At 43.4% G+C, this 18,957-nt stretch overlaps 3 protein-coding genes across 4 annotated transcripts in view; all 3 read left to right on the top strand.

Annotated features, from left to right (window-relative positions):
* The window catches only part of LOC104437580 (disease resistance protein RPV1), an 89,816-nt gene extending 76,621 nt beyond the window's left edge, over positions 1–13,195 (top strand). The window contains exon 7 of the mRNA XM_039309673.1: positions 12,287–13,195. Coding sequence (XP_039165607.1) covers positions 12,287–13,195 — 909 coding nt within the window. The remainder of the gene's footprint in view (positions 1–12,286) is intronic.
* LOC104439801 (disease resistance protein RUN1-like) overlaps positions 1–18,957 on the top strand; it is a 98,888-nt gene that overhangs the window by 365 nt on the left and 79,566 nt on the right. The window lies entirely within an intron of this gene.
* On the top strand, positions 13–2,650 carry LOC104439790 (TMV resistance protein N-like). Of its 2 annotated transcripts, none has more exons than XM_039308782.1 (2): positions 13–411; positions 1,695–2,650. In XM_039308782.1, the coding sequence occupies exons 1-2, from the start codon at positions 200–202 to the stop codon at positions 1,951–1,953; spliced, it is 471 nt and encodes a 156-aa protein (XP_039164716.1). In that variant the 5' UTR covers positions 13–199; the 3' UTR covers positions 1,954–2,650. The 2 variants fall into 2 exon arrangements, with proteins under 2 accessions (XP_039164716.1, XP_039164717.1); XM_039308783.1 differs by lacking the exon at positions 1,695–2,650 and adding an exon at positions 1,344–1,455.

The following is an 18,957-nucleotide window of genomic DNA, read 5'->3' as shown; positions in this document are numbered from 1 at the left end:
TACCCACACGGGGTTTACCGATTGCCTCTACCACGACATGCTCGGCGCCGGAATCCGCGTCTACCGAGATGACGAGGAGCTTCGCGTCAGCAGGGAGATCGGCGGTGAGCTCATGCGGGCGCTCAACGTGTCCAAGATCTACGTGCCCATCTTCTAGGACTACGCGTCGAGCTCGTGGTGCCTCTGTGAGGTCGCCCACATGGTGGACTGCGTGGCTCGGTCGAAGGGGAATAAGGATATCTTGCCGGTGTTCTTCAACGCCTCGCCTTCGGATGTGAAGCTCAAGGCTGGGCTGTACAGGAATGCCATGGCCAAGCACAGGAAGAAGTTTGGGGTTGAGGAAGTGAAGAGGTGGGAGGATGCTCTTGTTGAAGTTGCTGAATTGAAGGGATGGGACCTCAAAACGAGAGGGTAATTACTAATTTTCCAATTTTCTGTTCTTTTGATATTATTTTCGTGTCATTTATACGCAATCTGATTGTTGTATTAGAATGTGCAATTTGAATTCCTCAGTCTTTGCCATTTTCTGCATAGGTAAGATTTCTGGGAATTTCGACGGTTTGAAATGGGGGAAGAAGTTGGCAGTAATGGTACATTGTCTGGGGTCTCAGTTGGATGCTAGTATATTATGTGTCTGGCGTGGTCATTGATGTATAGACTCATGAAATCTGGCAGGCTCCATTTTAGTAGTCAACAACCAGCTATCAGAATTAATGAGCCTGGATAATCTCTATTATGTTCCTCACTTTGATGGGCCTTTCATCAGTGGTAAGTGATAATCGATAGGAGAAAACTGATGAGTTAATTAACTCTCTATTTTGGTCGTGGTCACTCGTATACCAACCAAATCAGGAAGTTCCGCAAAAAAATTTCATTCATTTGGCTAGTCTAGAACGCAATTTCAAACATCAGAGTACAGTTTAAACAGAGACCAAGCAAAAAACATCAGGTGGGTAAATGAAAATTAAGCATCATATCAAGAAGGCATTTGCAATGACATAATATTGCACACCTCCTCTATCATACACATGGATTCCGTAGATCTAGAACCTACATATACTTGAGGGTGTGTTAAGTTCCAAGATATTCAAAGCTTTTGTTTGTATGTTATTTGCCTTGTCTGAAATCTAATATCACAAATTTACTATGATGTTTTAAGGAGTGAAGCAACTAGTGGTTTCTGAGGAATGCTTCATTTTAGCAAGCCTCCTTCTTTTCTTTGCCCCTCGTTTACCCTTCACTGGATTTTTTCACTCTTTTTCTGTGTGTTCTTTTCATCAATTCTTCTTCTTAAGTTTTCTTTCTGCTCTTACTCAACTCAATTTTTTTAATTTAACTTGTAGGTCCAGTTATTTATTCCATCTTGCTCAATCTAGCTTGGAAATCATTCATGAAGCAGGAAGAACTTTAAGCTTAAGTTGCATTTCCTATTGATGGTATAAAAAGAACTAAAAAAAAAAAGAGAGAGAAAGCTTGAAGACAGATTTACATTGTTGGGAAAGAGGTATAAAACATTGGAACTCCGTCTCATGTGTAAAATTTTACCTTTGTATTATGTGCATGTTTCTTAACTGACTCCTTGTTTGCGAATCATCTATGCATAAATCCAAATACTTTTGCTTTGACTTGAAAGAAATGATGACATCTCTATTTACCGTCTTTTTTCAACCGAGGCAGTTCGTATATGTGGCGAGGCATGGGGAAGCTATTAAGTTGATCATCCGAGAGGTTTTGGTAAACTTGAAGATAAAGCATAAGTATGTGAAAAATCAGCTGGTTGGAGTGGATGATCGTGTAGAAGACATAATGAAGCAGTTGGATGTTGACTGTGAAGGTGTTTGTTTTGTTGGTATTCATGGGATGGGCGGTGTTGGCAAAACAACTCTTGTGAAGGTTGTCTTCAACCAGGTCTATTCTTATTTCGATGATTGCTGCTTTCTTGGAGATGTTTGAGAATCATCAGAAAAAGGGGGCCTAGTAAATTTGCAGAAACAGTTGTAGACATTCTCGACTCTAGATTCGTGGACAACATCCATGACATTGATGATGGGATTAACTAGATCGGGACAAGATTTCGCAGCAAAAAGGTCCTCATCGTTTTGGATGATGTTGATAAGGAAGAACAACTTAGCAGGGGAACGAGATTGGTTTGGTTCAGGAAGTAGGATAATCATTACCACCAGGAATGAAGCTACTCTAAAAGTCCTGGATGAGGATTTGATATACGAATTAAAAGAATTGAATTTTGATCAAGCTCTTAAGCTTTTATGCATACATACTTTTAGAAAAGATTATCCACCATATCAATACGATATTCCTGCATCAGAAATTGTTGTCACAACCAAAGGGTTTCCTTTGGCTCTTGAGGTCATAGGCTCATTTCTCTATCGCCAACCAGAGAAGATATGGAAAGAGACTGTGGAGAGGCTAGCAAGAATACCTCATAAGGATGTCTGATAGCAGTTGATGAACAGTTATGAAGCATTTGGGGATGAGGAAAATGAGATTTTTCTTGACATTGCTTGCTTTTTTGTCAACAACACCAAAAAGACGAATGCAATTTACATGTGGGAAGCTTGCAATTTTTTTCCTAAGACTGGGATACAGGTTCTTATGCAAATGACTCTGGTAAAGATTGTTGATGGTGATGTATTATGGATGCTTGACCAGCTCAAAGATCTTGGGAGGCAAATTGTGTTGGAGAAATCCTCGTGAAGAGTTTTGAAGCCGACAAAACGTTTCCATCAGTCTAGTCTGAAGGTCCGCAGACTACGGTAGTTAAAGTTTGAAGACTTCCGGACAGCCGTCCGCCGCCCCGCGCCGTTCGCACGCCGCTCCGCCGGTCAGCTCGCCTGCTCGTCGCCCTCGTCCACGCCAGCTCGCGTTCCAGCAGCTCGGGCCTTCGTCGGAGCTCCCTCCGCCGCCGTCGACCTCCCCTTCAACCCATCCAAGCTGCCGCCGGTCCTCCTCTGCCCTTTCCGACCCGAACCGGCGCCGGATCCGCCTCCTCCAGCCCCAAATCAGTAGCTGCAAAAATGGGTATTGCAGCGAAGTTTTGGCCCGTTTTGGCCGCCTTCCCGAGCCCGGATGCTTGGCCCGCTTTGAGGAAAGTTGTTCTCCTCGGCGTCCCGTCGTTTTGGTCCGCTCGGCTCGCTAATCCGGTGAGTTTAGATCACTAAATCTCGATTAGACGGTTAATAATGCCCTAAGTGTGCTTAGCCTAAGTTAAGTAAGCTTATGTGATTAGTTAGTTTATTTAATTGTGAATTAGATTAAGATATTTGTTTAATTTAAAGTATGCTTAATTAAAGGCTAAGAGAGTTTATTTAATAATAAACCTTGATGGGACATAATAAGATTTTTATTTCGAATTATTTAATTGCTTCGAAATTCTGGAAATTATAATATTATATTATAATCCGAAATTATTAAAATATTATTATTTTAAAAAAGGAAAAATTATTTTTGACCCCGGTTGCTCGAATTTCGTGACGGTCGGCTTCGTATAGTCATTTTGAAATTGATGATTCGATATTATAAATTGAGCGTGGATCGTGAAATATATGGATATTATTATTTAATTAATTTTCGGAATAAATTTAATTATTTAATAAATTCTGAAAATTATTTTGGAACCTTATTTTCTTAGCATTTCATGCGATTTGATCTCTTTGTGCATTTAGAATTTGAATTTGATGAATGGATGTGGCAAATTGAGTGTTGATTGTGGTAAATAAGGATATTATTCATAAAAACCCAAGTGTCGGGTTTTGATGCAAAAATTGGATTTTAATGATTTTATTAAATAGTGGGGTTTGAAAAAAGTGAGATATTGGCTTTTTGATTCGAAATTAGCGTGTCCCCACACACGTGAGTAATTTATGGAATATTTTTAATATGAAGAAAAATGGCCGAGATCACTATTTTAAGTGGAAGCATTGAGTGAAATATAAAGTGTCTTGAGGCCGAGTATGCTTTGGATGTGTGATAACTAAGAGGAATCGTCCTGGGCTGTTGAGTCGGACTTGCCCCTATATGGGATGCCCACGCGGTGGATGCGGGTTGCAGTTGATTCTAGGCCCATGCTCCTTCGGGAACGCCGTCGATGTACTGACGAAGCTGCGCTCCATGGGGGGAGGCGATGCCTGGCTATATGCCAGTAGATAGCCGAACTGCGAGTAGGCTATGCCCTTGTGTGGCAGTGAATAACAATTGGAATGCATGTTGAGTGTTATTGATGTGTCGGATTATGGGATGGAATTGTGTGGCATGGAATGAGACGTGTCATAACGATTTAGTCTTATAATCAGGACCCCCGCGGTTGTTGGTTATATGAAAGTAAATACGTTCCGGTTGTTTAAGTTCCTCTTACTATTTGTGATTGAATGATTTGATTTGTGCTAACCTGCATAAATGAATTGAGGCGAGGTAAGTCTTCTGTGTGATGTGGCTAGGCCACCCGGGGTGTATTTTCTTTCTAATAGGGGTTTAGGGGGTTGAACTTGCTAAGACATTGTCTCATCCCGGTTGTGGGATTAAAATTTCAGGTCCCTAGTGGACGGAGCGACTAGATAACTTCGATTGGCCTTGAGGAGTTGCAGAGGTGAAGTCATAAGATTGGAGAACGTGTCCGACTTGTAGGTCGTAGGACAATTTCTTTTTTAGGAGCCGGTCTTTTGTAGACTTTTGGCCGTAGACCTCTATTTGTAATTCTGTTGAATTATGAAAGTGTTATGTTGTGATTTTGCTTCCTGCTTTTCTATTCCGTATTTTATTGTCAGGGGTTTTATAATACGTTCCGCTTGCGCATTAATAAATGAATGGGGTCGGCGACACTACCTGGGAATGTCGCATTTGCATGACCATGGTGGGATGTTGGCGCGCTCGAGGTTCAGGGCGTGACACTATCAGTAAGGGTAGACTTTAAATCTTGAGTATAAAGGTCTTCAGACTTTGACAATAGAGTCTGCAAATCTTCAGACTAAACTGATAGAAACGTTTTGTTAACTTCAAAACAAATAAGGAAGTTTTCTCCAACATTAACAACTTCAAGCACTACCAGAGTTGCCCTCTAATTTAGTCACTCTCTGCTGTGGATCCAAAATTATGGCAGACCTCAAATTGACAAATCTGACGAATTTGAAAGAGCTATGCTTGAATGTTGATGAGCAGATAGAAGCGGGGTCATCAAATCAGACCCCAAATATGCGGTGGATCATGGGATTGACAAGGCTAGAGACCTTGGAATTGTCCCTTCCAAATGTCACCAATCTCCCCGGGGATTTTCGTGGTCTTGCCAAGCTCCGAGAACTCACTTTATCCTACATGAAGGAGCTAGATCTCACACAACTTCCCTCCTCAAACTTATGGACTATGCGTCTCAAACACTATGAGATTCTAGAGCTAAAGTTTTCTAGTTTGAAACATCTGTCAGAACTAGAACTAGAGGACTGCGATTTAGCACAGATTGATGGTCTTGAAGATTTAAAGCTTTTGGAAGTCCTGAAAGCTTTTCATTGCAAATGGACAATAAACCTTAATGGGCTCGAAGACTTACGATGTCTCAGGAAGGTGGAAGGTATCTCTTCTGCTCGTCCGACTTTACCAATATTCTCCCATCCTGTTGCATTGGACGTATGCGAAAATTTAAAGCTTTTGCCAGTCCTGAATATTATTCGAGGCAGCGGTATAACAATCCTTAATGAGCTCGAAGATGTTAACCAGCTGAAGGATGGAGTCGAAGCTGCCATCGAGGTCAGTTACAAATCTTTGTTTTTTCATACAATGAAGATATTCCTCAACATAATTTGCCTTTTTATTGGAAAGGATGAGAGGATTCCTCTTACATGTGAAGGCTTGTAATAGAAAATAACTTTCAGGAAAACGTTTGCTAGATTTTTTGCCGTTTGATTTACAGAAAATAAACTAGTCAAGGAAAATATTTTCTACCAATGAAAAAAAAAACATAAGTAGAAAAAATGTTTTTCATTTTTTAGATCTTGTTTCTTTCACTTATATCTAAGTATTTTTTTTTTACCAAACACCTTTTATTTTTATTTTTATTTTTTTTAAAATTGAGTTTTTAATTATTTTAAATTTTTAGCTCACAGGTCGAAGTACATAAAAAGATTACGAGGGAGGCCAAAGAAAGAGAGGTCTAGATGGCCTCCCCTTCCTTGAAACTAGAGATTCTTATGCGCTACAACGAGAGAGATCCGGACAACTGGAAAAGGTAATAACAAAGAATTTTCCCATGGCGTGGCGGCATACAGTTAAACATGGGCGCTGGCCATATTTACTTCCTCATCAAAATTTGGTAATTTTTTTAGTTTTGAAATCCTTGTTTTCCAAAAGGGTACATCAAACCGGTCAAACCGATTGGGAAATGAATGTTGCTATTCCAATTCTGGTTACCAGACGCTAGAACTTTGATTTTAGCATAATGGGAAGAGAGAGTGTTGGGATATAATACGTGGAAACGATAGGATCTTGCAATTTAGGTCAATGCGAAATCATCGAAGAAATTAACGAGAAAAATAAGGATACCAGAAATTTACGTGGTTCGGTCCGAGTATCGGTACTTACGTCCACAGAAAGAGTCAGCAGTAAATAATCCACTATAATCGGAATATCAGAGTTTATAATCGCTCAAACGCTCAAGTGTTTTCCATACCTAAATTTAATCTCAAATCAAAATTGTTTATAAATAAACAACTCACTTGATTTTAAACTCATGACATAAAATTACCATGCGTTCAAGTTTGAAAGAAAACGCTCTACGTATGGCTTCGCGTTTTAATCAAAGCTTCACACGGGCGGCTTACGAATCTTCGCGGCTCCCTTCTACGTAAAGCTGCGGCGGCGTCCTCTCAAGTGGCGTGGGGCTTCTCTCTTTTACGTAGGTCTTCGGCCACGCCACACACTCACTCGAAGAAGGAAATTATATGTGTTTTTATATGTGGGCCCAGGTCAAAGGCCACCACCACTTTTGGATTCTTACGCATGCAGAGGACTTCACACCGAACGTGTGTGTGCGCGAGTGTGCCCAAAGTCAAAAGTTTGACCTTAAACCCCACCATTAACCAATCTTCAATTGCTGAAGGGAACCCCGTACAGGGCTTCGCTTTTCTTTTCTTCATTTCGGATTCCACAAGCTTCGTAGCAAAGAACTTTCCTCATTTTTGTTATTATTTTCTTTTGTAAATCTTCACGGAGTCTCACGAATTTCTATTTGTCCAAGCGAATCACATTTTTGCAAATATTCAAACTCGAGGCATAATTTAATAGAGAGAAAGAAACCATACTTATTTATTCTTATAGCTAAGTTAGATATGCTCCAATTATAACAAAGTTAGATTTTTCTCTTCCTATTCAGATGAAAATACACAGAAAGCGACATTGGGGAGTTCAATCCCTCATGAGTTATTTCTCCTATTTTTTCTCCTTTAAGCCTGTTAAGGATCAGTCTGGATTCATATGCAAAAACGGGTTATCAATGTGGAAAGCTCTAATCTTTCCTTAATCTCTCTAGAAGGAGGAGGACGGTGCGCCCCATTGATGAAATGAGCAGGGGCGTTCTGCCCACCTCAGCCAACCATCATCCTCCTTGCATAAGCTCAGTGCCAATAATAATAAAACAACGAATGCGGGGCCTTGGAAAATTACAGGAGGACCCTTTCCGATGAATTGTTGACTTTTAACCACTCATAAATGTAATGCTCTCTCTCTCTATTCTATCTGCTCTGCTCTGCTCTGCTCTGCTCTTAGCTTCAGCATCCATTTTGACCGCTGCCCACCAAAATCTCGGCCTCTTCTTCATCCCCCACTTCCTTTTCCTTCCTCCTCCCCCATCAAGACCGACCCGATATAGCCTCAATCATGGAGCCTTCCTATCCCTCCGGCGGAGGAAGGCAGCCGCCGCTGCCGTCGCCGCCCAAGAAGGAGCTCCCCCTCCAGGGGCCCCCGGCCCCCCGCCCGGGTCGCCAAGCAGTCCCACGCCGTCCGAAGCCGCTCCGCCCTCACCGGCTACCCCACCCGGCGTCCTCATCCTCGTGGGCCTCTCGCCCGACCAACCTGCCGCCGCCGGTGGCGGGGGAGGACCGGCAGCGGCCCACGATCATCTTCGACATCTCGCCGAAGGTCATCCACGTCGAGGAGCGGAACTTCATGTCCATCGTCCAGCAGCTCACGGCGTCCTCCTCCACCTCCTCCGGCACGTGTCCCCCGGCGGCCTGGAGTGGCGGCGATAGAGCGGACCAGCCCGACGGGCGGGGAAAGGGCTTTGCCGCCGCCGCCGCGGAGATGGGCGGGCCGTCGGCGGTGGCCGGCGACGACGAGCTGATGTGTATGTTGGGAGACGTCCGCTGGCCTGAGTCAAGGGATACGACGCCGGCGGCCCCGCCGGCGATATCCGCGGTTTCTTCTCGCCGGCGACGGAGCCCCACATGTTGCAAGACTTGAGCCCGTTCGGCCAGAACCACAGCTACAACAGCCCGTCGGCGTCGACCCCGTTCATGGGCGGGCCTTCGGCGGTGGCCGGCGACGACGGGCTGATGATACCGACGCCGGCGCCCCGCCGACGATATCCGCGATTTCTTCTCGGCGGCGACGGAGCCCCACATGTTGCAAGACTTGAGCTCGTTCGCGCAGAACCACAGCTACAACAGCCCGTCGCGTCGACCCCCGTTCATGGGCGGGCCGTCGGCGGTGGCCGGGCGACGACGGGCTGATGATACGACGCCGGCGGTCCCGCCGGCGACGGAGCCCCACATGTTGCAAGACTTGAGCCCGTTCGGCCCCCGAACAATAGCTACAGCCCGTCGCGTCGACCCCGTTCACGGCCTTCTCTCCCGCCGACCGCATCCGTCGATCTCTTCAACTTGTTCTCTAACTATTGAGTGCATGGAGAAAATGATTTTCGTTACCGAATAACGGAAAATATTTTCACTCCATTTTCATGTTTCAGCTAAACATCGGGAAGTATTATCATTTTCTTGGAAAGCATTTTCCAGAAATGTCACATTTTCCACCAAACGAACTCGAGTCTAAGGGTGCGTTTGCGGGGAAAACTTCATGACAATGGAAAAAACCTTTCGGGAAATTTTTCAAGAAAATTGTTAATTTTTCCCTTGTTTGGTGATATGTGACCAAAAATGTTTCCTAGGGTTAAATCTCATTCGGAAAATGATTTCCAATCTCATGTGTGGAAGTGATGCAATGTAGGGGTGTGCATGGTCCGGGCGGGCGGTTCCCGACCTAGAACCGGAACCGCCGCTAAGTACCGGTTCCGAAAAATTGGAACCGGATCCACCCGTTTGTCGCATAGATCCACCGGGAACCGGACCGCTGGCCCGGTCCGGTTCCTGGTGGATCCATGGAACCGATTTTGACGCGGGCGACGCCGGTTCTTCGGGATCTCGTAAGGGTCGCTGGGCGAGAGGCGCGGCGGAGCTAGGTCGCGGGTCGTTGAACTGGATCACCGGTCGCAGGGAGGCTAAACGGCGACGGCGTCGGGGCCGAGATGAGCTCAGATCCGTAGTCGTCGAGCGAGATCGCGTGGCTGAAGCAGGAACGCCGAACGTTGGTCGCAGATGGGTCTCGTGGGTTGCTGGAGTCGCGGCCACCGGCGTGAAGAAACGAGCGGTGGTTGCGGTGCTGCACGTCGGGGGGAAGGCGGATCTGGCAGGGAGGCTGAACGGCGACGGGATGAGCTCGAATCTGTAGTCGTCGAGCGAGATCGCACGGCTGAAGGGGGACGCCGAGCGTTGGTCGCGGATGGGTCTCGTGGGTTTCTAGAGTCGCGCCACCGGCGTGAAGAAACGAGCGGCGGTTGCGGTGCCGCACGCGGGGAAGGCGGATCGCGGGGAGGCTGAACGGCGACGGCGTCGGGCCGAGATGAGCTCGAATCTGTAGTCGTCGAGCGAGATCGCCGCGTGAAGCGAGGGGACGCCGAGCGTTGGTCGCGGATGGGTCTCGTGGGTTCTTTGGAGTCGCGGCCACCGGCGTGAAGAAACGAGCGGCGGTTGCGGTGCCGCACGTCGGGGAAGGCGGATCTCGGGACGACGATGGCGGAGGTGCGGAGCCGTCGCAGGCGCGCGGGTATGAGATCGGAGCGGCACCGACAAGAGGGTGGCGGACGACTGGGCTACAGCGGCTTCGCGGCTCGTGCGGTGAGGCGGACGCACAGGTCACCGAGGAGGAATCGAAATAGCGAGAGGAACTGAGGAAGAGAGAGAGAGAGAGAGAGAGAGAGGCAGCCGCAGAAGAGAAGTGGAAGAGACAGAGAGAGACCTAGGTTTGTTTTAGAAATATTTTTTTAATATTAAAAGGGAACCGGCCCGGTTCGGGTGGGCGGGCGGGTGGATCCGCCCATGGAACCGGGAACCGGACCGGTTCCCACCGGTTCCCAAAAAGCGGAACAGGGAACCGGACTGTTCCCTCAAGAACCGCCGGTTCCGGCGGTTCCGGTCCGGTTCCCGGGCGGTCCGGGCGGATCCGGGTATTTTGCACACCCCTAATGCAATGTTAGAAAAGAGAGACTCGATCAGTGTGACGTTTGTTCTTTTTCCATCTATGATAATACTTTGGTGAAGAAATTCTCTTTATTGCAGAGCATGGAGAATATGAAAGATGAAGCTGGACAGCGAACAGTAGACATGAGAGCCTCGGATAGGAATTACGCAATTGCAGCTGTTCAGAATTTGGTTGGAATTGATGATCGTGCCAAACAAATCACCGACTTACTGGAGATGGAAGGTAATGATGAGGTGCGCATTATTGGAATCTATGGTACTGATGGAATTGGCAAGACGACTCTCGCCAAGGCTGTATACGACCAGATCTCTTCTTGTTTCGACAGTTGTAGCTTTCTTGCAGAGTCGAAGAAACCACACAAAGTTCTGGTGGAATGCAGTTTTTGCAAAATAAGTTGATACGTGATATCCTTGAACGAAATCATGAAGATCCTTCTTTTGATGAAACAATAAAAGATTTCGTGGATATATTTTGTGAAATGAAAGTTCTAATAGTTGTCGATGCCGTGGAAAAGCCATCCGATCTTCATGCTATTGTAGGAGACCAGCTTCATTGGTTTGGTCCAGGTAGTCGAGTAATTGTGACTTCTCAAAATGAGGAAATTCTCGAAGGGTATGATTCCGACAAGGCTCCCACCTACAAGGTTAGTGAGTTGGATGATGGTCAAGCTTTTGAACTTTTCTGCAAGCATGCATTCAGGATGCAATCTTCCATGCCTGATTATGATGGACTCTCAAACTGCATTGTCGATGCTACAAAGAAACTACCATTAGCAGTTGAAGTCATCGGTTCATTTTTGCGGGTAAATCAATACAAGAATGGGAAAAGATGGAGAAGGCAATGAAAGCACGTCTGATGAGTTCTCAAAAGACTATGGTTGGCCTTCATGAGCTATTGGATATATGTTACGGAGAACTGGATCATCGGCAAAAAGATATATATCTGGACATTGCATGTTTTATCTCTGGTGTGGATGCCCGAATTGCTTCATATATGTGGCCCAATTGTTACCTTCCATCTTCTGGTTGCATTCTAATGCCCCTGGCAAAAATTGGAGAAAACAATGAACTGCAGATGCACAGATTGCTGAGATGCTTTGGCAAAAGAATTTTTAAGCAAGAGGGATCTGGAGATCCAAGTTCACGTAGATTTTTCACGCAGGATATGATTCGAAAAGCAATGAACAGGAGAAGGTAAAACTTTTGGTTCAGTTTGTCTTCGGCAAACAAACATCTTGACATATGGGCTGCATTTTTCTTTTTATGTCACATTTTCTGAGGGAATAATATTATGTATGTACTATTTAGCATGCGGGGCAAGGAAAGCATCCTTTTTTCCTGATTGGTATTTTGGTTTACAGCTTCTGATGATAATGATACTTATTTTATATGTAGGGAATCGGAGAGGTTGAAGCTCGTGATTTATGCATATTAACATCTGTAAATTTTGCATTCATGCCAGCCATAAGTTTTCTCAAGTTGGATGGTGCAGAAGTTTCCGGAGATTTTGCAGGTGTATTTCCGAGTTTAAGGTGGCTTTGTTGGCAAAGGTGTCCTCTGGATTTTAGAGCAGAAAATTTTGTATTAAGAGAGTTGGTTATTCTTGATCTGTCTTGGAGCAAAGTCACGGAAGAATGGGGAGGTTGGAGTAAAATCAAGGTGGTTTGGTGTTCATTTGGTTATTTTATAGTTGCTTTGTTGAATTAAATATCTGCGAATTGACCATGTGCGTGTTTTCCCTTTTGGCTTTGCAGATGAAGAAATTGAAAGTCTTGAATCTTACCGGGTGTTCTGACTTACTGTTCACTCCTGACTTCTCTGATTACAAAGATTTGGAAATCCTGATTCTTGAACGATGTTCTCATTTGGTGAAGCTAGATCCTTCAATTGGCAATTTGAAACATTTAGTTTACCTGAATTTGAAGTTCTGCTCCCAATTGAACTGGTTGCCAGTGGAACTAGGTTGTACGACAGCTCTGAAAGAGCTTTTTATTGACGGGACTTCTGTACGGCAGATCCCCATCTCCATAGGCAATTTGAAGCAACTCGAAATTCTCAGTGGCTTAAATTGCTTCCCATTGACTCACCTGCCCAGTTCAATTTGTTGTCTGACTGCTCTCTCTGAATTCTCATTAGAAGGTGCCAAAATTTCTAAGCTCCCGAGCTCACTGGGAAAGCTGCAAAAGCTAAGACGCTTGTCATTGAGGGATTGCCGTTGTTTGGAGAAACTTCCATATTCCATTGGTGAAATTGGGTCATTAGAGGAGTTGGATATATCGGCGACAAGTGTCTCTGAACTCCCAGATTCAGTAGGAAATCTGAAAAGCTTGAAAGTGCTGAGAATGGACTCATCTTTCATTCGAGCATTTCCTGGGCAGATTGGGTATCTAACCAAGCTCGAAGAACTACATGCGTCCTGGTGTTGGAGTTTGAAGGGGGCCATTCCCCATGATATTAAGGGACTACATTGTCTGAGATCATTGACGCTGGGCCATTCCAGTATATCTAGCCTACCCCCTGCAATCTCCACCATCGGTGGTCTTCACACCCTGGATTTAATTCAGTGCGATGAAATTGAAGAGTTGCCGAAGCTTCCCCCGTCTCTAATTTGTCTGCGTGTGAGTTCTGAAAGGATGAAAGCGATACCCTTCTTGAAGATTTGAAGGAGTTGGAGGAGCTGTGCCTAAGTGATGGGGACTGGGAGGCACGCCGACCTCCCTCCAAACTACCAATGCCAGAATCCAACGTGAAACTAACGATTGACAAACAATCCTTCTCGATATCGTTTCCCAGACTGAGGAAACTAGAACTTTCTCTTTCGCAAGTTATCAAGCTGAAGTTTGGGCCTACGGATATTCCTCCCCTCAAAAGGCTCAAAACGCTTACCCCCCCTGGTTTGAGCTGTAGAGATGTATCTGAGCTTCCCAAGAAGCTGTTAGCGTTCAAGCTCTACCACTCTGCGATAGAAGAGATTGAAGGGCTTGAAGGGCTTGAAGCCCTGAAGAGGCTAGATATATCAAACTGCAAAATACAAAATCTCAATGGGATTGGCCAGATAACCTCACTGAGGAGTTTGATTCTATCTGACTGTGATGACCTCAGTTTACCTGATCTATCAAACTTGAAGTCGCTGAAAGTTTTAGAGATCATTCGATGCAAAAAGATCAGTCAAATTGAAGGCCTAGAAAAATTAACATCTTTGGAAAAGCTGAATATCAGTGAATGTCCGGCTGAGAAGTCGGTGCAAGTACAGGATGCATTGAAGTATGTAATGGCTCGTTTTCCAAATACGTGATGCTGGATTCTCCTCAGTTCTAACTGATATCTGTGCATGGCCATCCACCTTGTTAAGGGAAGCTAGGGGAGCAGGCGAATAAGGCAAATTCGTTGGAGTCAATTTCAAGCTTTATTCTATTGAATTCCCCCTGAAGACAAGTTGAGGCCAAAATCAACCGCCGCGAGCAAAAAGCAGCCCCTCCGGGTGAGCACATCGGTCTCTTCCGAAAGGAAAGTTGTGCACCAGTTGGTTTTCTCCTTAAAAAAATTCAGCTGGCAAAATCTGTAACGCCTCAAGTGTATGCTACTTTTTGGCAGATTTGTCACTTAGAATATTGGGTCACTTTGATGTTTGGAGTTCTCATTCTTTCTTTACCTATGGTTTATGACGTTATGCCTTTAGTTGATTTGTCAAATTTTTAGTTACCATGTGTCTCCTCACTTCTAGATCAAATTTATGAATTCCCCTGCTAAATCGATGCTGTCGTAGGCTTATCTGAAAGGGAAGGATGTTTTGCATCTTTTGACATGAGTGACGTGGTTAATTTTTACATTTATTTTTCATTACATGCTGTTCAACTTTTCTGGTTCTTCTTTCAATTTAAATATAGTGTTTACACTTAAATTTTTGCTTATAGACTATTTGTGCTTTTCATAAGAAAAATTAGGGATCGAATTCATTTGGAATTTGATCCCGAACCAAAAATATCTATATTGCATAAACTTGCATATTGCACTTTGCGTGGACTCGAGTTCATATATCTCATTTTTGCGTATCCTTTACTTTTAAAATTCGTCCAAATAATGATCACTCTCGAATCACCCATTTTGCTTCACATTTTCGCATTATTAACCCTTTTAATTTGCCTCCTGTGTGGATATGCCGCTAATCCAAGTCCCACGAAGGAATTGCTTTCACAGTAGTAAAGGCTGACTTTCTTACCTTAGCCCGAAAAACCCGTCCTTATGTCTTCCCCTTCATTCCTAAGGAGCTAAGGAACAAACGGCAGAACTTAGAGAAAGCGCATAGATCGACCTGCAGTTTGTCTACGTCCTGATCGGAAAGATACGTTGGTGATTAAATAGGAAAATATTAGACAAGCAAATAAGCCTTTTTTAGGTATACCGTATAGGGAAACAATGGCACATTAAATTTGAACCAAATTGGTCAAGATAGGATCTCCTTGGTCGGCCATACACCTCTAAATCCAAGGGGCAATAGACTTCCTTTGAACCCCAAGCATGGTACAAACCCTTAGGCAAAAGGGCTTCCTCTTTTGAATGGACTATAACCCTTAAGTATGGCACGAACCAGTGGACAAATCCTCTCCCCTTTGACCGGCCAATAACCCCATGCATAGTACAAACCATCGGACAAAAGACCTCACCATATGGAGCTTGGACAAGGACCTCCATTGTGTTAAAGCATATAAGTCAAAGTTGAAGATAAATGTTGCTGGTCAAGAGCTAAGCTCGGGTGGAAACTGTGAAAATAAAGTAAAGGAATTCAAGTTGAAGCCAAAGTTAGATATTGACATTCAGGAGTTAAGTTCTAGTGCAAACAGGGGAAGTAAAGCGAGGCAGACTGCTGATTTGGGAAATGCAGTAACAAATGTTGGTGCTAATGATTCAATCAAGGCTGGAAATGACAAATTCAACTCTACTTGTGAGGATAAAGAAAAGCATAACAAAGAAAGCATGGTTTACATCAACAACACGTGCTCATTAAATAACAGATATTCAGTTTTAAGTCAAAACTGAATACCTTCCTTGTTCTGTTATTTTCCCTTGTTCTCGTTATTGACTTCTGTTAAAACAGTTGTACAAGTTTGGTTGTTCGCTCACATATAAATACTGAATTGTACAAAGAACGATATAGAGAATACACTTTGTAAATTCCTCTCTCTCTTTGAAAGACGAAATACGTAAGCTCAAGATCATTTGTTCGATTCATCATCATTGTCAGCTTGTTTCTTCATCTTCTCTGTTTTTCTTTCCTGTTCTTGGCTTTTTCACATGGTATCAGAGCTCTCATCCTGGAGAAATCATCCCGATGCTGTATGAAAATGGTTGAATCTACAGCAGATTGAAGTCAGGATTCAAAGCTTCATTGATCTGTGAGTTAATGATTCTCATCTTCATCCAGATCTACATCATAAATAGATTTGCTACAACGATATTGCTAAACTAGCAAGAGCTTGAGTTTACAACCAGAACTGTTCGAAGATCTGGAAATATAGAATGGCAGCAAGAAGCTTGAAATATCCATTCCTTATTCATGTCAACATCTCGAATTTTGTTACCATCAAGTTAACTGAGGAAAATTTCCTTCTATGGCAAGCTCAGTTTCATAGGTTCTTAAGGAGTCAAGACCTGTTTGGGTTTGTTAATGGAGAAGTTCTACCACCTACTAGAACACTGCAGGTCGAAGAAGGTAATCAAACAATTGAGATTCCTAATCCTGACTATAATGATTGGATCAAGACAGATCAGTTAGTGTCCTCCTGGATTAGTGGTGCTATCTCTGAAAACATACTCAGTTTAATAATTGGCCTAAACACAGCATATGAACTGTGGCAGACCTTGCTCAATCGGTTTACTCAAAAATCTGTGGCAAAGGAGTTTGAGTTAAGGGGAAAACTACAAGCTTGTCAGAAGCGTGATAGAACTTTATCAACATATCTCAGAGAGTTTAAGTCTGTATGTGATCAATTGAATGCAATAGGGAAACCGGTGGATGAGCTAACAAAACTGTTCGGTGTTTTAGAAGGGCTGGGGTCTGAGTATGAGAGCTTTAAAACAACAATCTATTGTTTAAAGCCACAACCTGAATATGATGAAGTAATCTCACATTTGGAAAGATTCGAAACAAGGCTACAAAACTACTCCTCGAGTCAGTTCAGTCCAAATCTAGCATACTATGGCCAAAGGAAGACTGAAGCTATACACAAAGAGGAGTTTAATAGAGATTTTGTACAACAAAATAGTAGTCTTGGAAGTATAAGAGGATATAGTCATGGAGGAAGAAGTTTTGGAAGAGGAAGATCATTCAATAATAGATATAGAAACTTTGGTTATCCTGGAAGAAATATGAACTACGAAACAATACTTCGAACTATGAACAGGGGCCAACAAACTTAACCAGCTAACACCTCCTCTGCTTTGGGGCCTGGCCAGGGTTTTAGACCATATAATGGTTCAGCTCAAAGGTATACATATACCAAGATCTATCCTTCTTCGAACTTAACTCTCCATAAAGATATGCAGATGGAGAAAACAACAGAAAACACTCGACTGGAGTGTCAAATTTGTAGAAGACCAGGTCATGATGCACTTCACTGCTGGTATCGCTTTGATAATTCATACCAAGCAGAGGAAGTTCCAACAACATTAGCTGCCATGCACATCGAAGATTCAAGTGGAAATGAGTGGTATCCAGACACGGGTGCAACAGCTCACATTACAGCAAACTCTGGTATTCTTCATAATCCTTCTAGATACCATGGAACTGATACAGTGATGATTGGAAATGGATCGTGTCTGCCTATCACCTATACGGGTGATACATTGTTGCATACTAAAGTGGATTCATTACCTCTGAATGATGTTTATTGTGCCTGATATAAAGAAGAACCTTCTATCTGTATCAAAACTAACGGATGATTATCCATGTTCTTTTGTTTTTGATAATACTGGTGTATACATTAAGGACAATTACACCAACACAACTCTGCTGCTCGGAAGGAAGGTTAAAGGATTGTATCAAGTTGACTCTCACACCACAGAAGCATTTCTAACTCAAAGACACAGAGCTCTAGGAGAGGATCTATGGCATCGGCGCTTAGCACACACCAATCCGAAAACACTGCAATACCTGCAAAATCAACAACACATCTACTGCAATACTAGAATACAGAATGTATGTCGAAGTTGTCAAGTTGCAAAACATACTGCTCTACCATTTCCACTATCTGAATCTGTAACATCTACACCTTTAGAAAAGGTTCACTGCGATATCTGGGGACCTTCACCAGTCATCTCATTTCAAAACTTCAAATATTATGTCATCTTTGTAGACGATTATTCTCGGTTCAGCTGGATCTACCCGATGAAAGCAAAAACAGACTTCTATGACATCTTTATTTTGTTTCAGAGACAAGTTGAAAATCAGCTTGATTGCAAAATCAAGGTCTTTCAATGTGATGGTGGAGGTGAATTTGTTAGTTACAAGTTCCAGACACATTTACAGAGCCATGGCATTAAACAACAAGTGTCCCGCCTCATACACCGTAACGAATGGTGTTTCGAAAGAAAGCATCGCCATGTTGTTGAATTAGGTCTGGCTATGCTCTATCATGCTAAAGTTCCTTTGAAATATTGGGTTGATGCCTTCTTGACAGCCATTTATATCATCAATATGCTTCCTACACCTAAGCTATTGATGCAATCACCATATAGTAAACTCTATCAGAGAAAACCGAGCTATGATCATCTCAGAGTTTTTGGTTGTGCTTGTTTTCCTTGTCTCAGACCCTATGCACAACACAAGCTAGATCCACGATCTCTTACCTGTATATTCATTAGATATAGTGAACGACACAAAGGATATAGATGTCTTGCTCCTACTACTGGTCGAGTATACATAAGTAGACATGTCATCTTTGACGAAAGGTTCTTTCCTTTTACTAAGACTTGCGTGACAGAGAACACATCCTATACAACACTATATCGACTATGGACAGAAGAGGTTAAATTTTTGGATCCAATAAGTCGAAATGTTATTTCTTCGTCTACACAAGACTCTATACAACAACTGCATAACAATAGCATCAATCATCCTACTTCATCCTATTTGCCTCCTGAAGAACAAAACAATCTTACTTCCATTACAACAACACAAACTGAAGTTCCTACTCATCAGGATCATTACTTTTCACAAGATCAGGAAGTATCCAGCTCTACATTTCATCCTGAAGCTGTTCACTCGACTGGAAACAATATCAACCATGCTCCTACTAGTTCTATCTCACACGGTACAACTACATCTCATCCTATGCAGACTCGGTCAAAATATGGAATTATCAAAACTAATCCTAAATATGCTTGTCTTGCTGAGTACAAAGTCCCTGCTGAACCTAGATCAGTTAAG

The sequence above is a fragment of the Eucalyptus grandis genome, chromosome 3 (genome assembly GCF_016545825.1).
Source record: "Eucalyptus grandis isolate ANBG69807.140 chromosome 3, ASM1654582v1, whole genome shotgun sequence".
Classification (NCBI taxonomy): domain Eukaryota; kingdom Viridiplantae; phylum Streptophyta; class Magnoliopsida; order Myrtales; family Myrtaceae; genus Eucalyptus; species Eucalyptus grandis.
The sequence above is the reverse complement of the archived record's forward strand: the minus strand, read 5'-3'. Positions and strand labels throughout refer to the sequence as shown.